Source organism: Erithacus rubecula, assembly GCF_903797595.1.
Source record: "Erithacus rubecula genome assembly, chromosome: 5".
In the NCBI taxonomy this organism is placed as follows: Eukaryota; Metazoa; Chordata; class Aves; order Passeriformes; family Muscicapidae; genus Erithacus; species Erithacus rubecula.
Window position 1 is genome coordinate 54640675 of NC_136687.1, and position 23419 is coordinate 54664093.

General features: G+C 41.5%; 1 protein-coding gene across 15 annotated transcripts in view; it reads left to right on the forward strand.

The window, feature by feature from the left end:
* The window catches only part of ARHGAP24 (Rho GTPase activating protein 24), a 234974-nt gene that overhangs the window by 201810 nt on the left and 9745 nt on the right, over positions 1-23419 (forward strand). For 10 of the 15 annotated variants that reach the window (XM_079306517.1, XM_079306506.1, XM_079306515.1 and 7 more), the window contains 2 exons: positions 2897-3019; positions 14850-15057. In XM_079306517.1, the coding sequence (XP_079162643.1) occupies positions 2897-3019; positions 14850-15057 (331 nt within the window). Of the gene's footprint in view, positions 1-2896; positions 3020-5800; positions 7147-14849; positions 15058-23419 lie in introns of those variants that run through there. The other 5 variants (XM_079306510.1, XM_079306511.1, XM_079306512.1 and 2 more) reach the window with 3 other exon arrangements.

A 23419-nucleotide genomic window follows, 5' to 3' on the forward strand; every position in this document is an offset into this window, starting at 1 on the left:
TAAAATAGGATATGGTTTGCACACGGGAAAGAGTGTGGATTCACATCTGCAATATGACTTCATGCTGAGCACCATTTTCAAGTTGATGTTCTTAATGTTGGTATCTATAGTAGAAATGGATGTCTGATTTTTGGAGATTGTAATCATAAAAAAAGTATTAAAAGGAAAAAAAGAGCAGAAGTGGGTATTCCAAACAATGTCTCTCACAAGTGTCCTGAGGACCTACTGAAGATTCAGAAAAGTCCTAATTCTGTTTTTGTTTTTCTGATATTTCTTATCTGAGTTTTTTCCCAAATCATTGTAATTTCTTCTTGTCTCATGTTGTAAATTTTGCATTTAAAATGTAGCCTCACTAAAAATGAATATTTGCAGTAAAACACAAATTCAAGTGTTATTGTGTCCGAAAAAAAAAATCTTTTAATGAGGCTTTAATTAATAAATGATATCTACATTAACATACAAGTAGGAAAACCCTGCAAGATCCAATATTGTGTTGTGAAAGAAAGGAGTATGAATTACAAAGTAGATCCAAAATTGCTATAAAATGATGAAGCTCTTTCTGTTAGGAAAGCTTCACTTTCTCCTAACAAGGTAATATAACCAAACATTATGCTTTCCTTCTCTGCAAAATCAGGCTGATTGTGTATTGGCTCACTGGGTGTTTACCTGAGCTGAAGTACTGCTCTGGAATTCACACTGTAAATAAGATAGCTAGACTCCAGGGATTAATGCACTCTATCTGGAGAACACCCTCTGATTTGTCATAACATGATAACTTGGTAAATACTACATCATCTGCTAAGCAAGTATTACATAATCTGTTGAATTTAAATATGCAGGCTATTAAAAGAATATGGATCAATATGGCAGCACGTGAGAGGACCATCACATGTAATATTTTTTATTGTCCCTTTACTGGAAAAAAAAAAATCAAGTTTCCACCTTTTTTTTTTAATTCCTTGATCTGATATACATTATGTTTATGCATGTTTTTGGTTTGTTTTTTTTTTCGTGTGGCACCTTGAAGGATCCTAGTGCACTGAAATGAAAAGGATAAGATAATGATATGATAAGATAAATATTTTTTTTCAGGTTTTATAAGTCACAGAAAGGACTCAATTATGGTGCATTATTTTTCTCTATACTGTATTTATTCTATTATATTTAATAGCTGTGAGAATATATTGCAGTTTTATGCTTCTATCCCTATTTTTTGGTCTTTTTAGGGTGAGAATTCTAGATGATGTGTAAAATAGGCCTTTTGAAATAGGCTTAAGATGTCATGTCTCCTTTTTGTCCTTGAATGAAAGATCTGTCCTTGTTCTGGTCAGAATGGCTGTGTTAAAGGTAAAAATGGGGAGCAAATTGCCAGGGCCAGACTGTGTGTTTTCTGCAGGGCAGGGTTGATGTGGAGTGCTGAGGTCTGGGATTCTGATGTTTCCCTGTCCCTATACCCTCATTCTCTATGGTAAAAAGGTGGAACATAGCACAGAAGTAAGACCCATGTTTTGTACTTACCTTGGGCTAGTCACTGAAAAGATTTAAAAAAACCCAACCCTTAATATTAACTAGTATTGACACTTAACATAAGTTCATCCTTACTCTGTCTTAGAAAAAAACAACCCCATTGTTCTTTAGACTTTTGAACTGTGGTATGATCTAAAATGTACTGTAATTCAGGTTGTTGCATTATTTGTTTGTTGCCTTTTTGGGGAACATAGGGCATATGAATAGCTGAGTTTTGACCTCAGAAAACTGAAATCTCTGTTTACCTCAAAGTTAAAATTTAAGTTTTGAATAATGATGCAATCCTTGAGAATAAATCTGCCAATGTCTGGCTTTTGCATTCATCAAGTTTCAGTTAAGTCCCTTTTACAGTTGTGTGTCCTATTTCTGTAAAGCTGTGCCGGGATTTTCTATTCCTTAAGAAATTTCTCTGTTAAAACCTATCTGCTCCAGTGCCCAGCACTAAGCATGGCACTCTTCCAGGAGCAGTATTCCTGCTGTAATGAGCAGAGGTATTTACTTTAGATATCACTAGGATAAAAAATGGGAATGTAAGAAGCTGGAGAGGTGTGAATACGGGACTGACAGGATTTCTAGGTGCATTTGTGTCTGAAGTGCTCGTGTATGCCCTTGGCTCAGTGATAAGGTGTCAAAATGCCACTCTTTTTCTGGAAGGGTTTGGCATTCTGCAGTGCAGGAAAGGTGGTTTGAATCCTCAGTGCCCTTGCACTAACATGGTACCTTTTAGAATGGAGATGAAACAATACTGCAAGTCTGAAAAAGTGGAGCTGTGGCAAGCCAAGTTCTAGTTTTGACCTTCTTGTTGTGGAGCCATCCTTTAAAGAAAAGGCAAAAAGGCAGTGTGTTCCCTTTTAACCTAATCCTCATCAGCCCTGTCCAAGGCAGTGGGCTGTACCGTGTCTGCCTTCTCCTTAGGGAGTCACAGCAGCACTTGGCTGTATCAAGTGTTACTGCCTTCAGTGTGGCACAGTGTGTTCCTGAAAATAAGAATGGAGTCATCCCCACTTGCTCAAAGCACCCTTATCAGTCTCTGCATTTATTCTCTCCATCGTGGTACAGTAACTGCTGCGAAATTTCCAGTGTGCGTATCGAGTTACAGATTAGTGCAGGCCCCTGTGGTTCTTGGAACAGCATGGGGCTGTTTTTGTTTACTGATGACATTTATCCTCTCATTTCCTTTTGGAAGCATGACAGCTTCTCACAGTCTCATGGGGAACATATTACAGGGCCTTCTTTTCATGCCATGTCTGACAGCATGCACAGTGTCCATGCCTGCTATGGAGCTGGTTCTTGCAGCAGTCAGACTGGCAGGAGCTTGGCTGGGCACAGGAGCAGAAGGGTTTCTGAGTGCCATTATCTTTTCTTGCAGGAGGAGACCGAGAGCGGATGACAGCTAATCATGAGACCTACCTCCTCATGGCGAGCACGCAGAATGACATGGAGGATTGGGTGAAATCCATCCGCAGGGTGATATGGGCACCCTTTGGAGGAGGTGAGTCACAGTGCTCACAAAGGGCTTCTTCTCTTATCTCTGAGTCCCAGCCAGGGTTTTGAAGTAAAGAGGAGAATGGTCTAGATCTTTCCAGAAAAGTGGAGTAAACGTTTCCATGCAGAGGGCTCACTTAAAGGACTTTGAACTGTCTGGAATCACTTCCCTTGATGAGGACAGCTCTTGATAGTGTGAGGGAAAATTCTCACAGAAGATTGGTCTTGTATGAAATTGGCTTTCCTGCAGGGAGAGGCAGGGTAATTCCTTTGGTCACCAGCTGAAAAACCATCCATGGTGTTTCTTAAATGCCGAAAAGTTGTCAGCAATTTTCCTGCCAGTGATAGCTAAGACCAGAAATAGTATTAGATGAAGCTGTGCCTCAGAATATTAGCACTAGCAGTGTGGGAATTTGACTGGCATCTCCAATGATTTTAGTAGTACTGGACCAAAAATTAATGCCGGGAGTCTAGTTGCCTTTTTAAAAAGCTCTCTTATGTTGAATGGGCTGCAAATAATTGTAATAATTTTCATCATTACTATTCTGGTGATAATATCTGTATTATAATACACTTGCACAAAATGTCTGCATGTTAATCAGTCTGTTCCTTGGAGCTCTCAAATCTATAAGTCTCAGGACAAAAATATTTTCCTGCAGTGGAAGACCACCTGTATTGCAGCAAATTATTATTCTTGTCTGCAAGTTGCTGGAAAAAAAAGTAAGGAGGGCAAGATTGTCTGTGCTGTTTCACAGTGAAGAAGTGCAGTTATCACTGAAAACTCTTATTGCTGACTTCTTTCTCTTGGCTCCTGGGTAGAGCACAGGAGGGAGGAGGGAGAGACTAATGGACATTTAAAAGAAAACTTCCCTTGTAAGCCACTCATCTTCCTTTATGCTTTATTCAGGTCACACAGTATTTAGGAGAGGACTTTGACCTCACTGGTGGGCTGCACTGAGGGACTTGGTCAGCTAGGGCATCTCTGAAACATGACTGCCTTCTCCTTGGCTTCCCCTGGGGAAAAGTGCCTTGAAAAGATGGTGCAAAGCAGGCATGTCACTGGCATCAGGCCCTTTGTGTTAAATAAATAGCACTGTCCTGAATCCAGCAATGTAGGTCTTAGAATGCTTAAAAGAAACCCCAAACGATACCAAAGAGACCCCAAACTCACAAAGTGGAAGGTCTGTCTTAAAAGGCATGAACTACTACAGGTACATGGAGTTGACTTGGGAAAGGGAAGGTATGAGTAGCACAGTCTTCTGTAATTAGGTAAGAAACTTGGGTTTTTATGTAGCACAAAGATTACCCATCCCCAGGTTTCTGTTCAGAAAATAGGCCTTGTGTTGAGCTCCTCAGCATTCTCCTACTCCAGTCCAGTAGCAGCATAAGCTGCTGTGGCAGTAATAAATGTGGAGGCTTAGCAGAAGTGGATTTTTCAGGGAGCATCTTTGTGGATTTTTGCACTTTTTGGCTTCCTGGACCACAGTATGTCTCTGTGGCAGATGATAGGAAGGGCAGCCTTGCTGTTCTCTGCAAGTGGAGGTGTCTCTGCATGTCACAGGCGGGGAGCTGCGATTAGGTGAAACTAAATTCTAGCCCAAGTCAATGAACAGGGCTGCAAATAGAAACCAAATCTCTCAAGGCCTGACCCTGTGCTTTCTTCACCAGCTCCTCATTTGCTTTTATAGGGCAAGAGCTATTTCTGATTTGCAGCTGGGAATCCTTCCAGCCACCAAGAAAATTCTCAGGACACCATCATTGTTGTAGCAATGTTTAATGCCAGTTACTTAGGGAAGCACCTCACTGATGGTTTTGCTTGCTGTTTTATGTAAAACTAGAGGGGTGCAGTCCTTGCATTACCTTTTCAATTCATTTGCAGTTAAAACACTTCAAGGTATGTTCTTATTTTTCTCTTTGGGTTTCTTGAGCAAGTATCCTGATTCAGGGTTGTTTGTATTTGTCTTACTGTTAACTCCTTGGAAAATTCAAAAATGGCTGGAATATAATTTAGGGTGTAGTGTTCATGGAGAAAGTTTGACTGTGGTAACACGGCAAAGGCAGTATCATGGGATGTGTCACCATTAAGAACCAAGTTTCCAACATGTCCCCCATTTTATTAACTACTTGATAGAACTATAAGGATAAATAAATCCTGTTAACTGTTCTGTAATTAGAAATGACCAGACACACTCATATTTTTATTATCCCTTGCTATGTGGATGTTGCTACAGCTGCTGCAACAGTCTGACTCTTCTTAAGGCAGACACTTGTGACTTAAGATGTCTTAAGAGCCTGCCTTTATGATCTCTAGCTGCTGAAGTTAAAAATGGTTTTACTATTACAATAGATGTAAAAAAGATACAGGAAAGTGGCAATCACATGGTGATGACTAGCCAGTAACAAGTAATTACTTCCAGACAGCTAATTAATCAAAACACTAGTTTTATATCAGCTTCCTGAATTCAGTACTTAATGGTAAACCACAATAGCCTGGTGTCACACAAGTCAAGTGCCACTTTGAGTAACATGTGAATTTTCTGGTTCTTTTAAGCATTGTAAGTAAGCTGTGCGTGTGTGTGAAACGGATGCGTACAAGCCTTGCTGAGCCACTAATATTTAAAGTTTGGCAGTGGGAGAGGACTCCTGGTACCGAAGCGAGGAGCTCTGTAAATGATTAACTGTGTCATTAAAGTGTTATTTGTTAACCCGTGCTAGAAGGAGAAGGCGGGAGGGGGGCAGGTGGGAATCTGCTAAGCTCATCAGAAACAGGTTGTTTTTTGCTCCAGAGGAATAAGGTGACTGTGGAAAGAAAAATCTGAAAGGGAAAAGAAATGTAAATGAGGCAGGGCATGTAATGCCTGTTTGCACATGAAATTCTCTTCCTGATTAGATTAAAAAGGCAATATTTTACAGAGCCTGCAACTAAGGGGGGGAGGGAGGAGGCGAGAAGAAGGAGCATGAGCATTTTAGCAGGGGCAGTAGTGTAAGGTCTGGCACCTCCTGCAGGAGCCAGGCACAGCCTGCTGGCTTTCCCAGCCGCCGCACATGACAGGCACAGCCTGAAGTCAACTCAAAGTCACCCGAGGAGACACAAACCTGCGCTGCGGCTGCCGCGCCGCGTCCCGCCCGCACCTGCTGCACGCAGGCGGGAGCAGCACAGCCCCGGGGCCAGCCCTGCTGCCAGCCCCGCTGCCAGCCCTGCCCTGGGGCCAGCCCCGCTGCCAGCCCTGCCCTGGGGCCGCCACAGCATCCCCCGCTGCGGGCTCGGATTCCTCAGCCGCTCCCGGGATCCTGCCGGCGAGGATGCGCCGCTGCCGCATCTGACGCGCCTCTCCCCGGAGAGCTCCTGCTACTTGGAAGGCGATAAAACAGGCGAGGAGCCCGTGAGAGCATCGCACGAGGAGCTGGCTCTGTGAAAGGACTTTGGAAGGGAATGTACTATGGACAAAGAGCCTTTTGGGTGAAGGGACTGTTATTTTTGCTTCTCGGTTTCAGAAATTAAGGGTGCCAGTGTGGAGTGTTGTATCCTGAAGGATTCTTCCGTGGCCTTTTTGGTATTGTTCTTCTCTTTCCCCTTGCACACTGCACAGTGCTGAGCCTTTGCTGTGGAATTAGTCTCTGCCACTCAGCCTCCTGTTCCAGCCGGGAGGAAGAGGTCTTTCTCCCCCTCCATCTGTGCAGGCACTTCTCTTTGAGTGGAAGATACATCTTTTTGCTGAAACTCTTTTGTTGTGACATTGCATAATAGGCAGTTGTCTTACTGCAGAAAATAAAAGAAACGAAAGGAAATAGATGGAAGAAAATTGTTCCCCAAAGCAAAACTGAAGCAGAGAAGAGAACATCAAAATCGTTTCAAGCCCTACCCAAGATCTAGAAGACCACACATCTCCTAGCTCCAGAGGAAAATACACTGATAAATAAAACTCCTCAGCAGTCAGTAGCGATGAGTAATCGTGGTGCTCTGTCTGGATGCTGCTGGTAAAGGAGAGCTCTGGAGGGACGTGGGGGCTCTGGCCTGTATGATGCCTGAAGACAGAAATGCTGGAGTCCGCAGCCCAGGTGCCTTAGCAGCAGCTCCCTTCATTCCCAAAACTACCTACAGGAGAATTAAGCGGTGTTTTAGTTTCCGCAAAGGTAGGTCTGCTCTGTCGCTGTGCTCTGCTGTGCTGCTGAAGCCATGGCTGCTGAGAAGTCAAGGGGGCTCTGTGTGCAGGGGCAGATGAGAGCACTGGAACAAAAGGCATTAAACAATGCAGATGCCAACATTCACCAATGATTTATTTACTCCTTTGTTCATTTGTTTGTAGCTGGCCAGCGGATACGGATACCGTCTCCTCTACATAACAGCCCGTGAATGCAGGAGTGAGGTGGAATGAGACAAGATTATTGCAGTGCCTCTGAGCAGAATTGAGTGAGAACACTGAGGGAATTAGACCTGTGATGCTCTGAGTTGCCTATTTGGCAGAACATCAGGAAAAAGAGTTTATATTTGCATTTTGTCTGTGTGGGGGGAGGGAGAAGAGACAGGGCAAAGCAAAGTGATGAATGTTCATCTGTGCAGAAGCCTGAGTCCTTGATTTCAGAGGCTTTTGGTGAAGTGTATCTCTACAATGCACTGTCCTGGTGCACGGGCTGCATTGCCATTTCATCGTGCTGCCCTGCAGCCTGCATGTGCTTTTTCACCTGCGGCATAGAGAGGTTTATAGCCAGTTTTGTTTTGCATTGCACATGCTCCTCTTGGAGCAGAGAATGGAAATAGTCGGGGTAGGAGGGCAAAGAGGAGGCTGGATGTCATAATATGTCAGCTGAAAGCACTGGAGGGGAAACACATGTCTGAGACAGCGATACGATGAGTGATAGTAAGGTGCTAGGTGCATTTGGGATGTGTCCATGGCAAGGACAAAAACTTTGTGTGGGGAAGAAGAGGGGGGATATTAGTGCTGTTTTAAAAGCTCTGCTGGACTGAGAAATCCAAGTGAAAGGGCTAAATTGTCATGTTTTTCTGAAGTGTGAGAAATTATTTTACAAATTATACAAATTCTTATACAAATTCTGTCACCTTCTGCTGCTGCTCCTTCCTCCATGCTGCCACTTGCCCTGTTGCAGGACCATGCAGCTCTTTGCTCCCAGGGCTCAGCAGCAGTGTAGTGACATCATTGCTTTCGAGGGCTGGTGAGCAGGCAGTCAGGGGCGATGTCTTGGAAGGAAGGATCACAGCCAGCGAGGGGCTCACTGCAGAGCTGCTGCAGAGATCAGAATCACCTGCAGCTGAGGCAGCACTGGGAGCTGTTTGCCCCCTGCACCCCCCTCCCCAAGGCCCTTGGCTGCTGGAGTTCAGTCCTGCTGGAAGCTGGCCAGGAGGATGTACATGTGTATTGCATTTCAAGGTGTAGGTGTGAATTAGATCTGTCTGTGCCCCGTTTATGCCCTTAGCTATTTGAGAAATGTTTGGAAGTTGAATAAAGGATTAACTGATAATTTTGCAGACGGCTGCCTTTGTGCCTGAGTACAGCCTTAGCTGCTCCAGTAAGAGCTTCAGCTGTTGATTCTTCCCCCATATGTTGTGATACAGAAACTCTTCATGTCTAAAACTCTTAAGTGAAGCAGCAGCACTTCGGAGCAGAGGACAGAGTGATGGAAATGATGCTGCTAATTTGCTTTCCTCTGTGTAAAATTTATTTTGGTTGCTTTCTTTATACATTTTCTGTCAAGGTCCCTAAATCAGAGCTGCAGAATGCTGGGGCATGTATTTAACTTGGTTGTGTCCCACTGAAATCAACAGAAAAATGGACATTAAGTGGACTCAGTCAGGCCCTTACTATGGTGGTACTGGCACATTAGGCTAACTATACTTGTCTTATTCATTGGTTTACTGGATTATTGCAATTTCATTTGCAGATTGTATACCTAAGCATAAAAAAAAAGGCAAAACTAGTCTTGGAAAGATAATCCATAATTGCGTAAAGCAGATCAATTAGCTGTAAGCTGTGAAACATGATGCAGAAAATAAAGTCAGCAGGGAAAACCACTGGCTAGTCATGGGAAGAAGTACAAGAGAATCATGACATCATCTTCACTAATGATATCAGGTATAGGACCCTTCCTGAAAATCCAGATCAAAGTTCCATTGTGATTGGCACCAAAATATTAGGTGCCAAACTTCTGGGGTTTGGTCATGTCATAGGGGAAGTCAAAGCTCAGAGGGCAGCATCTGAACAGAAATAGAGCCAAACATCTTTAAACTCCAGCTTGAAGCAGATGCTCTCTGTTTAAGTAGCACCACAGGAACTTCCATAGAGAACATGCAAGGTCAGTGGAGAAAGCAGCATCTGCGAAGGCATGCAATGGTGGGAACATTCAATAATGTGCTGAATTTGGGTGGCAGAGTTGTGGAGAAGGAGGTAGCATTGGTTGTGGCTAGAGAAATAGTGCAGGCTTAGATGTAATCAACTGTGACAAGTTCCTGGTGATGTTTTCAAGATTTTCTCCTTTCCTTTCCTGTATCTAATTCTACTCTTATATCAGAGTTGTTTTTGCAAGCAGGTATTGGGGTGTACAAATGTCCTAAACTTCAGGGTGGGAGATTATCTTACCTTCTCTCTGACTGTGGGCTGGGAGAAGTGTTAAGGAGAAGAAAATCATTCAGGCAGGAACAAAATTCTGCTGCCACTGGTTTTGGTGGGGTTTTTTCTCTCCTGGACATTATGAAATTCGGTAGAGGGGAAGAAAATAATCCCTGTCTTTGATCCACTCAAAACAGCACTTACTGCTGGGGAACATCTGAGCAGAAAGCTGAAGGGAAATAAAAATTAAAATCTCCTTAATAGGTGTTATGTGACCATGACAGCTAGATGTGTTATTCCAGAAACTTTGTTCCCAGCCCTGCTGTTGAAAGCCATTCATCTGATCTGTTATTTTCTGTCAGTGAATTACTGATGAAGAATTAAGACCTGTTTAAAATTCACATCCGGATTCTGAGATCAGTTCCCTTAACCTTAACTGACCCTTTCTGATCAGTACAGCCCATGAAACCAGAACTTGTTTTGGAAGCACTAGGATCCCTTGATCCTTTGTTGCACATGTACAGGAGTGACTCATGTATGAAAACATCAGCCCTTTGCTGATCATCAGTGCTTTTTGCTGTCTGAAACCTCTTGGCTCACGAATGTGTGTGCTGTGGTAGATCCAGAGTGGCAGATGGGCTTTTTTGAGATATTCCTTATTTCAAGCCATTCCTCATGGAATGGCCACCTAGATTTTTCTCCTTTTTTTTCCTTCTGAATGAGAAGTCCATACACTTTAGATGTGATGCCTGCCTGTGTTCAGTTAGCTGAGGAAATAATTGACTAAGAGCATTCTTAGATTTTAAAGCCATGCTCTAACTGTGTACCGTGAAAATAACCACAGTGCTTCCACAACTCTTGAGAGGACACATGCAGAATTTGCACATAGCACTGTGGTGTTTTTCATAAGATTTCTGGCTATCTGTTAAGCATGGATAGCCAGTATCTCAAATTGTTTACAAAACTTCTGCCACGGGAATGTTCTAGTTAATGAATAACTGCTCAGCATGCCCTTCGCTAGCATGTGATTTTCCTCTTTGATGTTATGCGTGATCTTGGCTTAATTGGATATAGCTTTACAGACCTGCAAGGGCTCTCTGAAAAAGCAGTTCTGCTGATTAAATCTAATGACTGGTCAGAACTGGATCCTGTGCATTTCTCTGCTTTTCACCAGCTGTGGGGAAGCCAAGCCAATGCTGTTCTGAATCTTCTGGTTTCTTGTTGATTTATTTGCTTCTCCTCTGGCACCCTGTCCCAAGGATGAACCCAGCCACAAGTCAGCTCTTGTGCATCTGTGCATTTCTGGATTTTGGAGACATTGAGATTTAGGAGGAGCCACTTCAGTTTGGATTACAACATGAGTTATGAGAGCTCTCTTTTACTTCCTTCTCCAACAGAGATGTTCTTGCTTAGTTACTATAGTGTAAATTTACTCCTAAGAAACAGCATTTGAGATTGTCTCTGTGATTTTGGTTATAATCTAGTCTCCATAACTTGGGCTATCTTTTCCTTTCTTTTTTGTAAAGGAGGTGCAAGTAATTACCAGTTATAGCTGATAGTGTTCATAATTTTCTTTGCCAAACATTATGGAACTGCAGTTTTCACAGGAATGCCTTTGCTTCCAAATAACCCACCTTCTTGATGTTTGTATAATGTTCATCTGCAGCATCTCTGTAGCAGTTATTTGTGGCAAGAGAGGGGATAAAAGCATTAGAGAGGGGCAGTGGGAGAAGGGTACACCTTGCCCAGGAGACACCAGGATGATGAGCCAGGTAGAAGCTATGGCAACACGATGTGGAAGCAGAGTTGTCACATTTCTGTCCCTTCTGTCCCTGGCAACAAGCACCTTTGCCATAAGGCATCAGCCAGTCTGTAACTTCAGGTCAATATTTGTGCAGGCTTATCATGATTGATTCATTTCATGACCAAGTGCTGCCTGGTGCAGTGTTCTGTGTTTGTTAGGTGGAGGAAATGCTTCTTCTGGAGAATCTTGTTCAGCCTACACTTGGACACCAACCCAAGCCTGCCTGAGAGTAATTCCAGTACCAAACACAATGAAAAATAGTGTTTAATTCCAGTTACAGACATCTTAGTGCTTTCTGGTTCCCACCTGTTTTCAGTACATTTTGTGTTGTGGTGCATCAGCAATTTATAATAACATAAGTATAGGTTTTTGCTTCCACTGCACAAAAAGCCCTTATTCTGATTTTATTTATTATCTGTTAGATGGGCTTTGAAAACCCGTTTTAAAGTGAACTTAAAAAAAGGCAGCATCCAAAAATGTATTAATAGAAAGTGATATATTTTGACTGTAGTGTCATTACTAATTGGAGTTCCAAAGTACTCTGGTAGGTCTAAGAGCTCACTCTCTCTTGCAAATGGAAGCAGCAATATTCACATTACTGATTAAAGAAAGTTAGCATGATGAGAAGAAGGTATAGCCAGTAGGAGAAAGCTTATTCCTGCTAATTGTACTGTCAGTGGGCATGAATTATAATTATGTGTACATTGTAGTGGTGTAATTGGAATATCCTGTAGTATTTTGTTTGAAAAGAGGCAAAAAGTCTTGTGTTTAAAACCAGGGCCTCTCATCTGTTCTTGCGAGGAGGCTTAGGCTGTGTGTTCATAGAGCAAACTGGAGTAGGATGGCCCAGTCCTGCACCTAAGAAGGAATCACCCCAGAGAAGCAGCTCTGGGGAAGGTGCCCTGGGGGACAGTAAGCTGGACATGAGCCAGCAGAGGACCTGGCAGCAAGGAACATTTGGCAGCAGTCTGGGCAGTATCAGCAGGAGCAGAGCTAGCAGAAGGAGGAGAGCAATGAACGGCTTATACTTAACAATTTTTAGACCTTATTCCAAATATTGTATCCTTTAACAAACCAAAACCCACAAAAACCAGGAGGTGGAGGTAATACTAACATGAGTTTAGCAAAAGATCACTGAGGGTTTGGAGGAGCTGGAACACTTGCCCTTTGAGGAGAGGCAGAGAAAATGGGGTTGTTGAGCTGGGAGAAGGGACAGACTGGAGGGCACTGAAGTGCAGCTTTCCATCTATTAACAGCTTTGAAATCCCAAGACTCCCATAATCACACAGAGCCAGTAGCTGACTTAGAGTAGACCTTCCTCCTTAATTCCACTACTTTGAGAGGGGAGTGTAGCAAGTAGAAGGACTTCAGGATTTTTTTTTGTGTTGACCAGCTGCAACTGTTAACTTGGAAAAATGCAGGGAACACAAATTCAGGTAATACTCCTCCCATCCCCATAGTCAGTTTTTAGGAGGTTAGGATGGTATGCAAGAATTAAAAAAACATACTTAGCATACTTGACTCCTCTGCCAGCCTCAAGGCCCCAAACTTTGTGGATCCTACATCAGTCAATATTCCTCTGAACCTGACTCTGAAGTTACAAAAATTCCTTCTTTAACTGCTAATTGTTGGGCTTTGGGTTTTGTACAGCATGAAAAAAAAAAAGAGCTAATAAGGAGTGACTGTGTGATCTTCATTTCCCTTGCCTACTGCTGATTTTGGCATCCCCAAGTGTGGGTACCATGGAAATCACAAAGTACACTGCTCTGCATCTCAGAGACACTTTGGACGTCTTAGCAGGACATCATTTACTCTCTCCAGTTTCTTCCTGTGCTACAGTAAAAAATAATTGCCTTTAACTACAAACCCCAGACCTTTCATATGGTTAACTTGAGACTTGCCCTACATCCTTGAGCATTAGCAAGGCAGCTGCCCTACCTGCAACTGAGGTATAAGTTACTTTTGTGTTAAAGGAAAAATGTACACATCAATGGCTACCCAGATGGATGCTTCAGTCTGAATTGTAATCTATGGGAGAATTAAGTTTTAGGTCAAAATTAAAAGCTGTCTAACTCAATTTTGGGCTTCTTTTTAAAAAAAGCATACCAAAACAAGTCTGTTTTTCTTGTTGAATATTTTATATTTTTAAACCAGCAGTGCTCAGTGAAGGGCACAATTTACTGCCTCTTTGGGGTTTTTTTTACACTTTGCATTGTACATCATTGCAAAAGCAAAGTAGTCATTTGGTCTTTAATTTCTGATCGTGACTGCCTTAGAACTATTCATTGTCTTGCTATATATAGAAATTGGATTGCTTTGCTTCAGCCCTAGCACTGTTCAGCAAGTGGTGGTCTCAAGAGAGAGCTTCCAGCACAGATGACATGCCAGAACATTATTGTGCTGCTCTGCACTTGGAAAAGAGAGGCAAATAAGCTCTAAAGAGTAGCTGTCGTTCCAGTGGTAGCACTGATATCCTCAGATCAGGGTTGAAATTAATTCTGTCAAAAAGCCTCCATTTTCTTCTGAGCTTAAGGATGAATTTGAGTTTCCTGCAGTTCATCTGACATATTTCACCTTTCAGGTCAGGAACTTCTTTTCCTACACAGACTTTATTATTGCCAAAGCAGATGGTGATAATGCAGTTGGTAATGCATAATAGGCTTATCGTTGTCTATTTGGAGAACAAAATAATAATAATTTACTTTATGTTTATTATTATTTGTTATTTAATTATTAATGCTGAGTTACATTTATAAATACTGTTTTCCTCCATGTGTTACATAAACAAATAATGTTTATATGTCTTTGGAACTGATGCAGGCAGTACTTAGTAATTAGGCATTAACCAAAAAAGATGGAGATATGCATCACTTTTGAATTAGACGTTTTGTGACAGAAAATCCTGTTTATTTCTGTGTTTTCTGTGCTTGTGGTGTCACAAATAATTAGAAGTGTTTTATTTTAATTAATGTTTTTGAGCACTATTGGGAAATATGTCAGCACTGTATTTCCAGAGGAGTGTCAGTGGTGAACTCAAGCGTGTTATTCTTAAGAAAGGAGTGGGTTGATGGTGGAACTCAGAAGCTTGGGAGTTTTGAGCTTTCTGTGCTTTCTGACACTGACCCCCAAGAAAATACAGCTTTTGACTTAAGGCCTTAGAGAAGGCTTCCAAGTTTGGGTGATGGAGTTAGAGGCCTGGGTGTGTAATTTCACATGGTTAAACTGGAGTTTTTAGAATACAGTAATAAGTATGGAAGAAAACGGAAGTTTTTGGGTGTTGTCTCTTTCTGTCTTCTTCTCCTTCATAATTTCAAGTGGTAGTTTTAGTTAGTTAATACTGCACTGCAGGTGACAGAAATTCAGTTCCTGTGTCAAAGGTGCAATTAATCCAGATGCTGGCGGTTCCTGCGGCGCTGTGCGGGCGCGGCAAAGCGCGGCTCCCGCTGAGTCGCGGTGTCTCTCTGGCGCAGGGATCTTCGGGCAGAAGCTGGAGGACACGGTGCGCTACGAGAAGCGCTATGGGCCCCGCCTGGCGCCCATGCTGGTGGAGCAGTGCGTGGACTTCATCCGCCAGCGGGGGCTGAGGGAAGAGGGCCTCTTCCGGCTGCCTGGCCAGGCTAATCTCGTCAAGGAGCTGCAGGATGCCTTTGACTGCGGAGAAAAGCCTTCCTTTGACAGGTAAAGCCCTGCAGCTGTCCCCTGTCCCTGCGGCAGGACGCGGCGTGCCGGGCTGGCTGACCCGCAGCGCTGTGGAACACGTGGCAGCACAGACAGAATGACGTGTTTCTGTAGCTTTCTAGGTGTGTTTCCTATTACCCCTCCGAAATGTCTTCCTTTTTGTTCTGACTTTGATGTCTGATTTCAAAGCGTTTCTGGAGAATTTCTTTTTGTGGAAAGTTGGTTAGGAGAAGTATCGCTAATGTTTTGGCTTAATCAAAAATATCTGGATTGCCTTGATCTTAATATCATTTGAAATGCAGTGGTGATGCTGGCATTTATAGTCAGTTTCACAAAGGAAGAATTTCTATTATCACCAATCTCAGCGTGTTCTGTTATCTATAGAACTGGCTTGGAAGGGAAGTATATTTTCATGCATTTCTTTATCACTTGGACCTTTGGTCTTATAATAAAAGTCACTCTGACCATAAAAACAAACCTATGTGGTCCTGAGGGTCCAAGTCTGATTTGTATTCCAACATTAATGGATTTTTACAGAGTTAATGAGAATTTCTGGGCCAAGGAAAACCTGGTCCTGTTCACACAGCTGGGTATGACTTTACTCTCCTGTAAGTAATTGTAGTCCCCTGTTATTTTTGTACTGTCATCCTGTAAGCATTGACAGAAGTAATCACATACCCAGAGTGTGCAGTCAGGAACCAGAACCAGTGGATTACGAGTGCCACACAGACTTTTTAGCTCTGACCAGAATTAGTATGATGGTCGTGAAATTTTGGTTCCAGAGGCTATTAAACAGTGGTTGTCCTCATCATGTGCCCTAAGTGACGTCCATAATGCACCCCCACAGTGGCATTGGGATGCTTCACTGCCATTGTGGACCCAATAGGAATTAGGAGAAAGAGGCAGATTGCATTTATTATGTGAGACCTTTGTCTGATAGCAATCCAAGTAACAGGAAGGAAAGTGTAGCTTGATCTTTTAGTGCAAAAACATGCCATAATTCAAACCTGATTACTGGAAATCATTTAGGTGCCTCCATTCCCTCTTCCTGTGAAGTGAGCAGATTCATTAAGCTTGAAGGTTTGGGTGTCAGATGCACAGAAGGCAGACACCTGTAGAGCTCTTTCATCTCCAACAGTTTCTCAGTTCCAACCCTCACTTGAAAAGAAAAGAATTTATAATACTCTGGAAAAGTGACTTGTCTTCTTATGAGGTTTATTCCTTTCTCATTTGAAGGTGAGTTAGGATAATTGATGAGTAAATGGCTTTATGGAGCCAGAGGACTATGGGAAGTGACTGTGTTAGCTAATAAATGTTAATGGCACGCTCACTCACTGTTCAAATACCATGCAGTTTATTTTAAAATGATAAAGAAGTATCTGCTGGGTACATTTCCTTACTTGGACATTATGATGAATATTACTGATTATGTCTGTTTCTACCAAAGAGTAGGCAAGTGGCAGAAACAAAAGGTTATTTTTTTTCTGTGCCTGTAAACCAGATAATTGTGGAGGAAATGCTTAAGAAAACAAGCCATCCTGAACTGTGGGAAGATGATGTACTGAGCACCCCACTGAGAGGTACAGCTTGAAGGAAGTGCACAAGTTCTAACTACTCCAAACAAATGAGGCCAGGGCTCAGCCACACTAATTTTTTTCAAGGTTATCTTGCAACATCTGTAGCACAGACTAATGAGCCCTATGAACAGGTATGCTGGCAGAGCTTTAGCAGATGAAAAGGAGAAGAGATTTTATTTGCTACTGCTGTGAAGGATGCACGTAATTTCTACTTGAGCAATTAGGAACATCAGCAGGAGCTGCCTATAAATCGCTGGTCCTGCAGTTCTGTTTCTGAGGCTCAGAATTTATAGAACACTGACCTTGTATGTCCCCATGTTTTGCACAGGGTGCTTTTCCTGTTTACTTTTTCACATTTGAGTTTGCAGAGTTGGGATTCAGGTATAGCAGTGGTCCAAAAGTCAAGCAGACAAACTCTGCTCTGATCTCTGCATAATTTCCATTGGGCATCTGCTTTTTTTCCTCCAACCTGTTGTTCTATTTGTAAACTCTTGAAGTGAAGTTCATATCACAATGATTATGGAATACCTGTGTGTTGACCTTGGTTTGGGATAAATTTTCATTGTGCTGAACAGCAGCCTGGGCTCCAGTTTGATGCAGTTTCTTGAGCAAGCTTAGTTCTTGGAAAGTGGCCACAATATAAAAAGTGATGTAGAGAAAAACACACACATTGGGCATCCATGCTTACCTTTTCTTGTGTACCTCTAGATCCACTGTGTTTAATATGTAATTACATGATTGTATTAGCCAAAATTCCCATCATGTGAAATTTGCCCTGGTTCTCTCTATTAATTTACACCAATGGTAATAGAGATTTTTGCAGTTGGGGCAGAGCTGACATTTTTGTTCCTAGGGCATGGAACACAATGGAATACAGGTCACACTTCTGTAGCAGTACTGGGTCACTGGCTCTAACAGGGAGAAAGACTGGCTGCTGTCATCAGTGTTGGAACTAACACAAAGAGCTGATGTTTGATGTTTGCCATTTTTCATACTCACATTTTCTCCTTATGCAAGTGCACGTAAGTCAGACAAACACTTAAGGACATGTGAAGATGCTTTGAAATATATGTGTAGGCTTGTGTATATTTTTATGTGATAAATTGTTGTTAAATTATTCTTTTTATGCCTTCCCAGCCAATTCAGTAAAATATGTATCATAGAATTAAAAGCAAAACCAAAGGTAAGGTTCATACACCCATAGTTAGTGCTCCTTAAAATGTTATCTTTGTTTTAAGATGGTTGCACACCTTGAATTGCCATATAGGTGCTGGGAGATGGAGGCACAGATCTGTTCTTTGTCCACAGTCCTGTGGAGACCCTGCCCTTCTTTCTCCCCTCTTGCCTTCCTGTTTGCATCCCCTTGGCAGAGAAGACCACAGAGCAGGCACAGGCAGACTGAGTAAAGCAAATTAGAAACAAGAATAGCTTCACTCAAAAGAAAATGCAGCCATATTTTGAAACATAAAACATGTCAGAGAAATGGTTGCTCTCATGTGAGATAGCAGCTGAGTTTTACAATACTGAAGTCAATTATGAAAATGCAGTGGAACGAACCACTTACTAATTTTGATCTTGATCTTATGGTTGAAAGAAGATTTTGCTGAAGAATTGTGTATGAAAACAAAACAAGTGTTTAACATTTTTTCATCTCAGAGACTGAGAAAACCCTGTGTCTGATCTGAAACATCCAGCACCCCAAGCACCCTCTTACAAAAACTACAACATAATTATTTCTTGGAGTATTGGGAAGGTGAGGTGCAGCTGCTGCAGCTGGAAACTGCTGAGGCCTTTTGTGTGAAGAAAAACACAATGCCTCAAAATAGTGTCAGTTTAGAAACAAAAATCAATAAATACCTCACTCCCTCTGAACCTATCTGCACATATTGTGAAATTTGCTTTAAGGAACTAGCAGTGCAATTAGGCAATCACTCATGCTTGCTGCTATTTGAAATATCCATGGTATTTCCAGTACAGCTCCACCTCTGTGTAAAATTGCCCCCCTCCAGGGAATCAATTATTTTCCCCCTTGGGGTATTTACTTCTTTCTTCTTGTGTGGCTTATATTTTACTTATGAAGGTCCCTCATCTCCTTTACAAATCATACATTTACAATGACACAAAGTGAATTATGACCATTTGTTCTGTGAAATTAGCACAGAGAATATGGCACTGTGTAAGGAAAACTGTGTAAGGATTTGTTCTTCAGTTTTTACCTAAGAGGGGTACAAAACTGGATTTCTTTTTTAAAATTGCCTCTTTCCATCTGTTGTTCATCACAATTACTACCAGATGACATGTGAGATAAGATTGCTCAGGGAGAAAAAATATTTGAAATGTCACTGAAACAAATATTAATAAAAAAATTAGTGTGATTGATGTGTGTGGCTTGGATTTCCAGAACTATTACTGATGTACATAGTTCAGAGACTTTAAAAGTTGCATAGCTCACCTGCCAGCATTTGTGTACATGCCCAAGAGAGAAGGAAAGCAAATAAATGCATATTTAGCAAATCAAAATCCCCAATACATTCTCTTATGGGTATGGATTGCTCAAAGGAGGAACAAAATGTTACTGCTCTGGTCACCATTGCAGTCAGCTGAGAAAAAGGTGCCTAAGTTGGTAATATGTGAGAGCTGGCAAATGCTTATTCACTGGAGCCAAATAATCCAGAATGCAAAGCTGCTGTGTTCCTGTGCATTTAATCACCAGGATTGTTGAAGCAAAATATGCCGAGGTGAGGAGGAGCACATGCCTAATTCTTGTAGTCCTTCAGAGGCAAAGAATGCTTTAAAGTTTTGGTGAATGCAGGAAACTCTCAATGGGGCTGCAGTTTACACTGGCACTGTGCAGATGGCAAATAGAAAACACTGGTTGTAAAAATTGTTCCTTGTTTCCCAGATCCAAGCCTGTACATAAGAAATTTGTTTAGAAGCAGGTAATTTCCCACAAAGAAGAGGCTTTGTATGCCTTCCTACTGGCAAAGTGCAGCTATCCCTAAAACTCCACATTTTTATGTGAAATGAAGTCTTTACTCGAGAGCTTGTTCCTGCCAAACAGAAATGGCCTTAGGCCTGTGAAAATTCCCATTTTTTCCTCTGGTTCCAGGCTTTCTTCCCTGATCCTCTTAATCTGCTCATCAGTTATGCCTCTGGACCCACTTCCATGTCCTTTCCAATTCCAGCCTTTATTCTAACCAGCTAACAGAAATAACCTCTGCATATGGCACAACTTAATGACCTAGTCTAGTAATTAAATGCACATTAGGAGACATATCTAGTGTGATGCAAAGGTCATTAAATCAGTTTAATTGGTGTCCTGTTGTGTTTTTAGTTAGGTTTGGTGTCCTCAGAGTGTTTTTAGTTATTGGCAGTGAATGAACATTTGTAGTTAGTTTGCATGAATTTCAGAAATGGTTGGTATGTCAGCTCTGAATTAAAAAAAAAAAAAAAAAGAAAAGGCAGCTTGTATTCCATTTACCAGAGAAAAATGATTTCTTAGACAGCCATGGACACCTTTAAGAAAAGATGACATTTTGTTACTATGTGCAAGGTCTGAGAGAGTGGTTTTTTTCAAGCATTGTTATCTGGGTTGCAAAATTTGTGGCTTTTCTTCAAGTAAGCAAGAACAGGTAGGTTATTTATATTGGGTTTTCATGTTTTTACATATGCTTGAAATCCCTGAAAAATCTTGGAGAAACTTAACAGTTTTTTTCTGAACAATCTATCTAGTGAAAATAATTGCCGGTATATTCAGTGGAGCTGGTAGATGTTTTTCCTAGAGGGAATACATCTGTTTTTAGAACTCTGCCCACCTTAGCTGAAAGCACTTGTGTCTCTTTCTTTAAGGATCTGTACTTTTGAAAGTAATTTTTAGCACCTTTCCCTGTAGAGTTTTTTTCCATTGTGCTGTATTGCTGTCTTCATTGCTGATTTTGAAGCCTTTATAAACCTGCATAAGTTGGCTTCTGTCACAATTACTGCAGTTGGTATATAACTTGGAACAGTCTGCCAATCTTCACTATTCCCTGTGGACTGTGGAAGGTAGCATGCTTTGTAAAAATGGTCAGCACAAGGACAAAGGAGCAGGATAGGTTTGGTTTATTTCTCTGTCTAAACCAAAAAGCAAGAATAGAGGCCAGTGTTAGCTTATACTAGAACCAGACTGGAAATGCTTTCATATAGGGTTCACAAGTTGTAGGCAAAATTTAATCTGGTACCTAAATGAGGCACAGGACTGTTTTTACTAGATCCCTATATTATGTAGGAAAATTATATAGAGTGATGCTTTGAAGATACCACATAGGGGAAGAAAAATCACATAGCACATTAAGTTAACCTGACCTTTGAATTTCTGGACCAAAGCCTGTCTCCCAAAATCAGTCAAACTGGTACACAAACTGTAAATGTTCTCCTTTGTTTTATTACCAGGACTCCTAAATTAAATTACAGCCTCGCAGCTTGTTGTTCCCTACTGTTTGTTCTTCGTGCAAACTGTTTATGTGCCATCATGATCTAGAGCTATTTTTGGCACAGCATTAATCTTTGTGCAGTGTGACCTTGCCTTGCTCATGCTTCCTCTTGCAGGGTTGATGAGGGGCTGGTTGGCTTTGTGCTCTGGAGTGCTGACTCTGCTCTGAGTGCCAGGGCTGTGCCTGGATTTCTGGTGGCCTGCTGGGCTTCAGGGATACTGTTTGTGGTGCAGAGAGTGAAAAACTCCAGGAAGTGTCATTGGGCTGACAGCCATGTCCACGGTGTCCGTGGTATCACAAAGGAAAGTGCTGTCAGAGCAGCCACGCACTGAGATATTGATGGAAAGCTCAGAGGAATGGGGCTTGGAGTGTGGGCAGTCTGATGGCTGAGGAGAGGCTGGCACACATTGGCATTTGTCATGCCTGTGCATGGGCTCCTTTGGAAATGCTACCATGCAGTTTAGTATTTTGCTGAGATAAGTCATCTTTGAGACCTCCCACCACACCATTCCAAAATAGCTGTTTCTCAGCTTGCTGGTGCTTTTTATGTTCATTCAATTCCCCACTTTGTGCTCTGTCATTCCCATTGCAAGCTCGTAATTGTGCACTTGGAGAAAGTCTGGCTTGGTTAATGAGAGTTGTTCTAATTTAGATAACAGAGGATTTTCTGCCAGAATTGACATTCTGTATTTTAATAAAAATTAATGAATACTTCTAATCATGGTAATTATGAACATGTAATCATTAAACACTTTGATATTACACAGTCAGATAGCAAAAGAAATATGAAGATAGGTATAATCATTGAATTTCTGTAGCTGTAATGATTCTGGAATGTAGGCAAGAACAGTGCTCAAGGGGGGAAATTCTGCCCTGTATGAATCTGATCAGTTCTAGCTGAAAAAAGTCCATGAGGAAAAGGTCCTCCATAGGCCTGCAAAGGATCCATGTTTTAAAAACTACACCAGTTATCCTCAAGGCAGAAATGTAAGTGCTGTTGTTTGACTTAGACTGTGGATGGAGCACCATAGACTAAAAAGGGAAATAAATGTCCCCAGTCCTCCACTTCAGCACTTCTTTGAAACCTACAGCTGTCCTTTATGGCTGAAAAGTGCTTAGTGGTGTTTGTGGACTGAAATACCCAAAATACAGAAGCATTAAGACTGGATTCTGCCATTTAAAAATTTTTTCTCTGTGATTTAAACGAAAAAGGTGAAAAAAAAAACTCAATCACTACATTGCAAGGTCTAAACAAGTCTCAGATTCTGAGACAGAGTCTTTTAGTTACATTGTTAATAAAAATACTGATATTTTTATAGCCACAGTTGCACTCAAAAAGCAAAGTTACTAGCTTTGGTCTAAACGTTGAGTAGCAGGATTTAAAAGTCCAATTCTTAAAAAGCTTGGCAAGTAGTATGTCTGTGTATACAGACTGTGTCTATTTTGTTTGTGCTGTATGGTAATGCATTCCCAAATCTGTATGGTAATTTTTGTACAGATAGATTAAATCTTAAGAAGTGCTCCAGTACAGTTAAGGAAAAAATAATGAATGTTCCAAAATCTTACTTTGCAACCCCACCATCTCGTGGCAGTCTGTGGTATTGCCTTAGAAAATAATAATAATAATAATGTAAAAATTAATTTTAAATATTGTATATTTGTCTCTGTCTGCTGATTGTGACCAGGGTTTGTAATCCCATCCTATGAAACACCTTTTTATATACTTTTAAATACAGCATGTGCTTCAGGAAGTTAATTTGAGAGCTTGAGAGCAACACTTTCCAGTTTCCTTCCTCCTCAGCATCCTGCTTCTCTCTGTTTCTCTCTCAGTTCTGTCCACAATTTTTGGCACTCAACTTACCTCTTGCAGTGATAATGTAACAGTACTTCACACTGAAGAAAGAAAGTCTATAAATTTCATTCATTTTCAAGACTTCTGTCCCCTTCTTCTGCCTGTTTATCCTTCAGCTGCTGTGCCCTCTAGGAGCAAGTATCCCTCAGCAGGGACTAGTGTAAAATTATTCTTACATACTAATGAAGGATGCTCCTGCTAGTACAGAGAAGGGAAGATGTTACTGTGAAATTCCCTTACTGAGAGCTGTATGCCAATTTCTAATTGCTCTTCAGTAATTTCCCTCACTTAACCTGTTTCATTCTTGTGTTTTGGAAAGGCCTCTCCAGTTTTATGCCAATACACTCTGTAAAGATGTAGTTAAGTCCTTCAGCAAGGTGTGAGGAGTTTTCTTGTTCAAATAAAAAAACCAGTAATAATAAAATCTTCTGAAGGACCATCAGTGCTGAATTGAGAGTAAG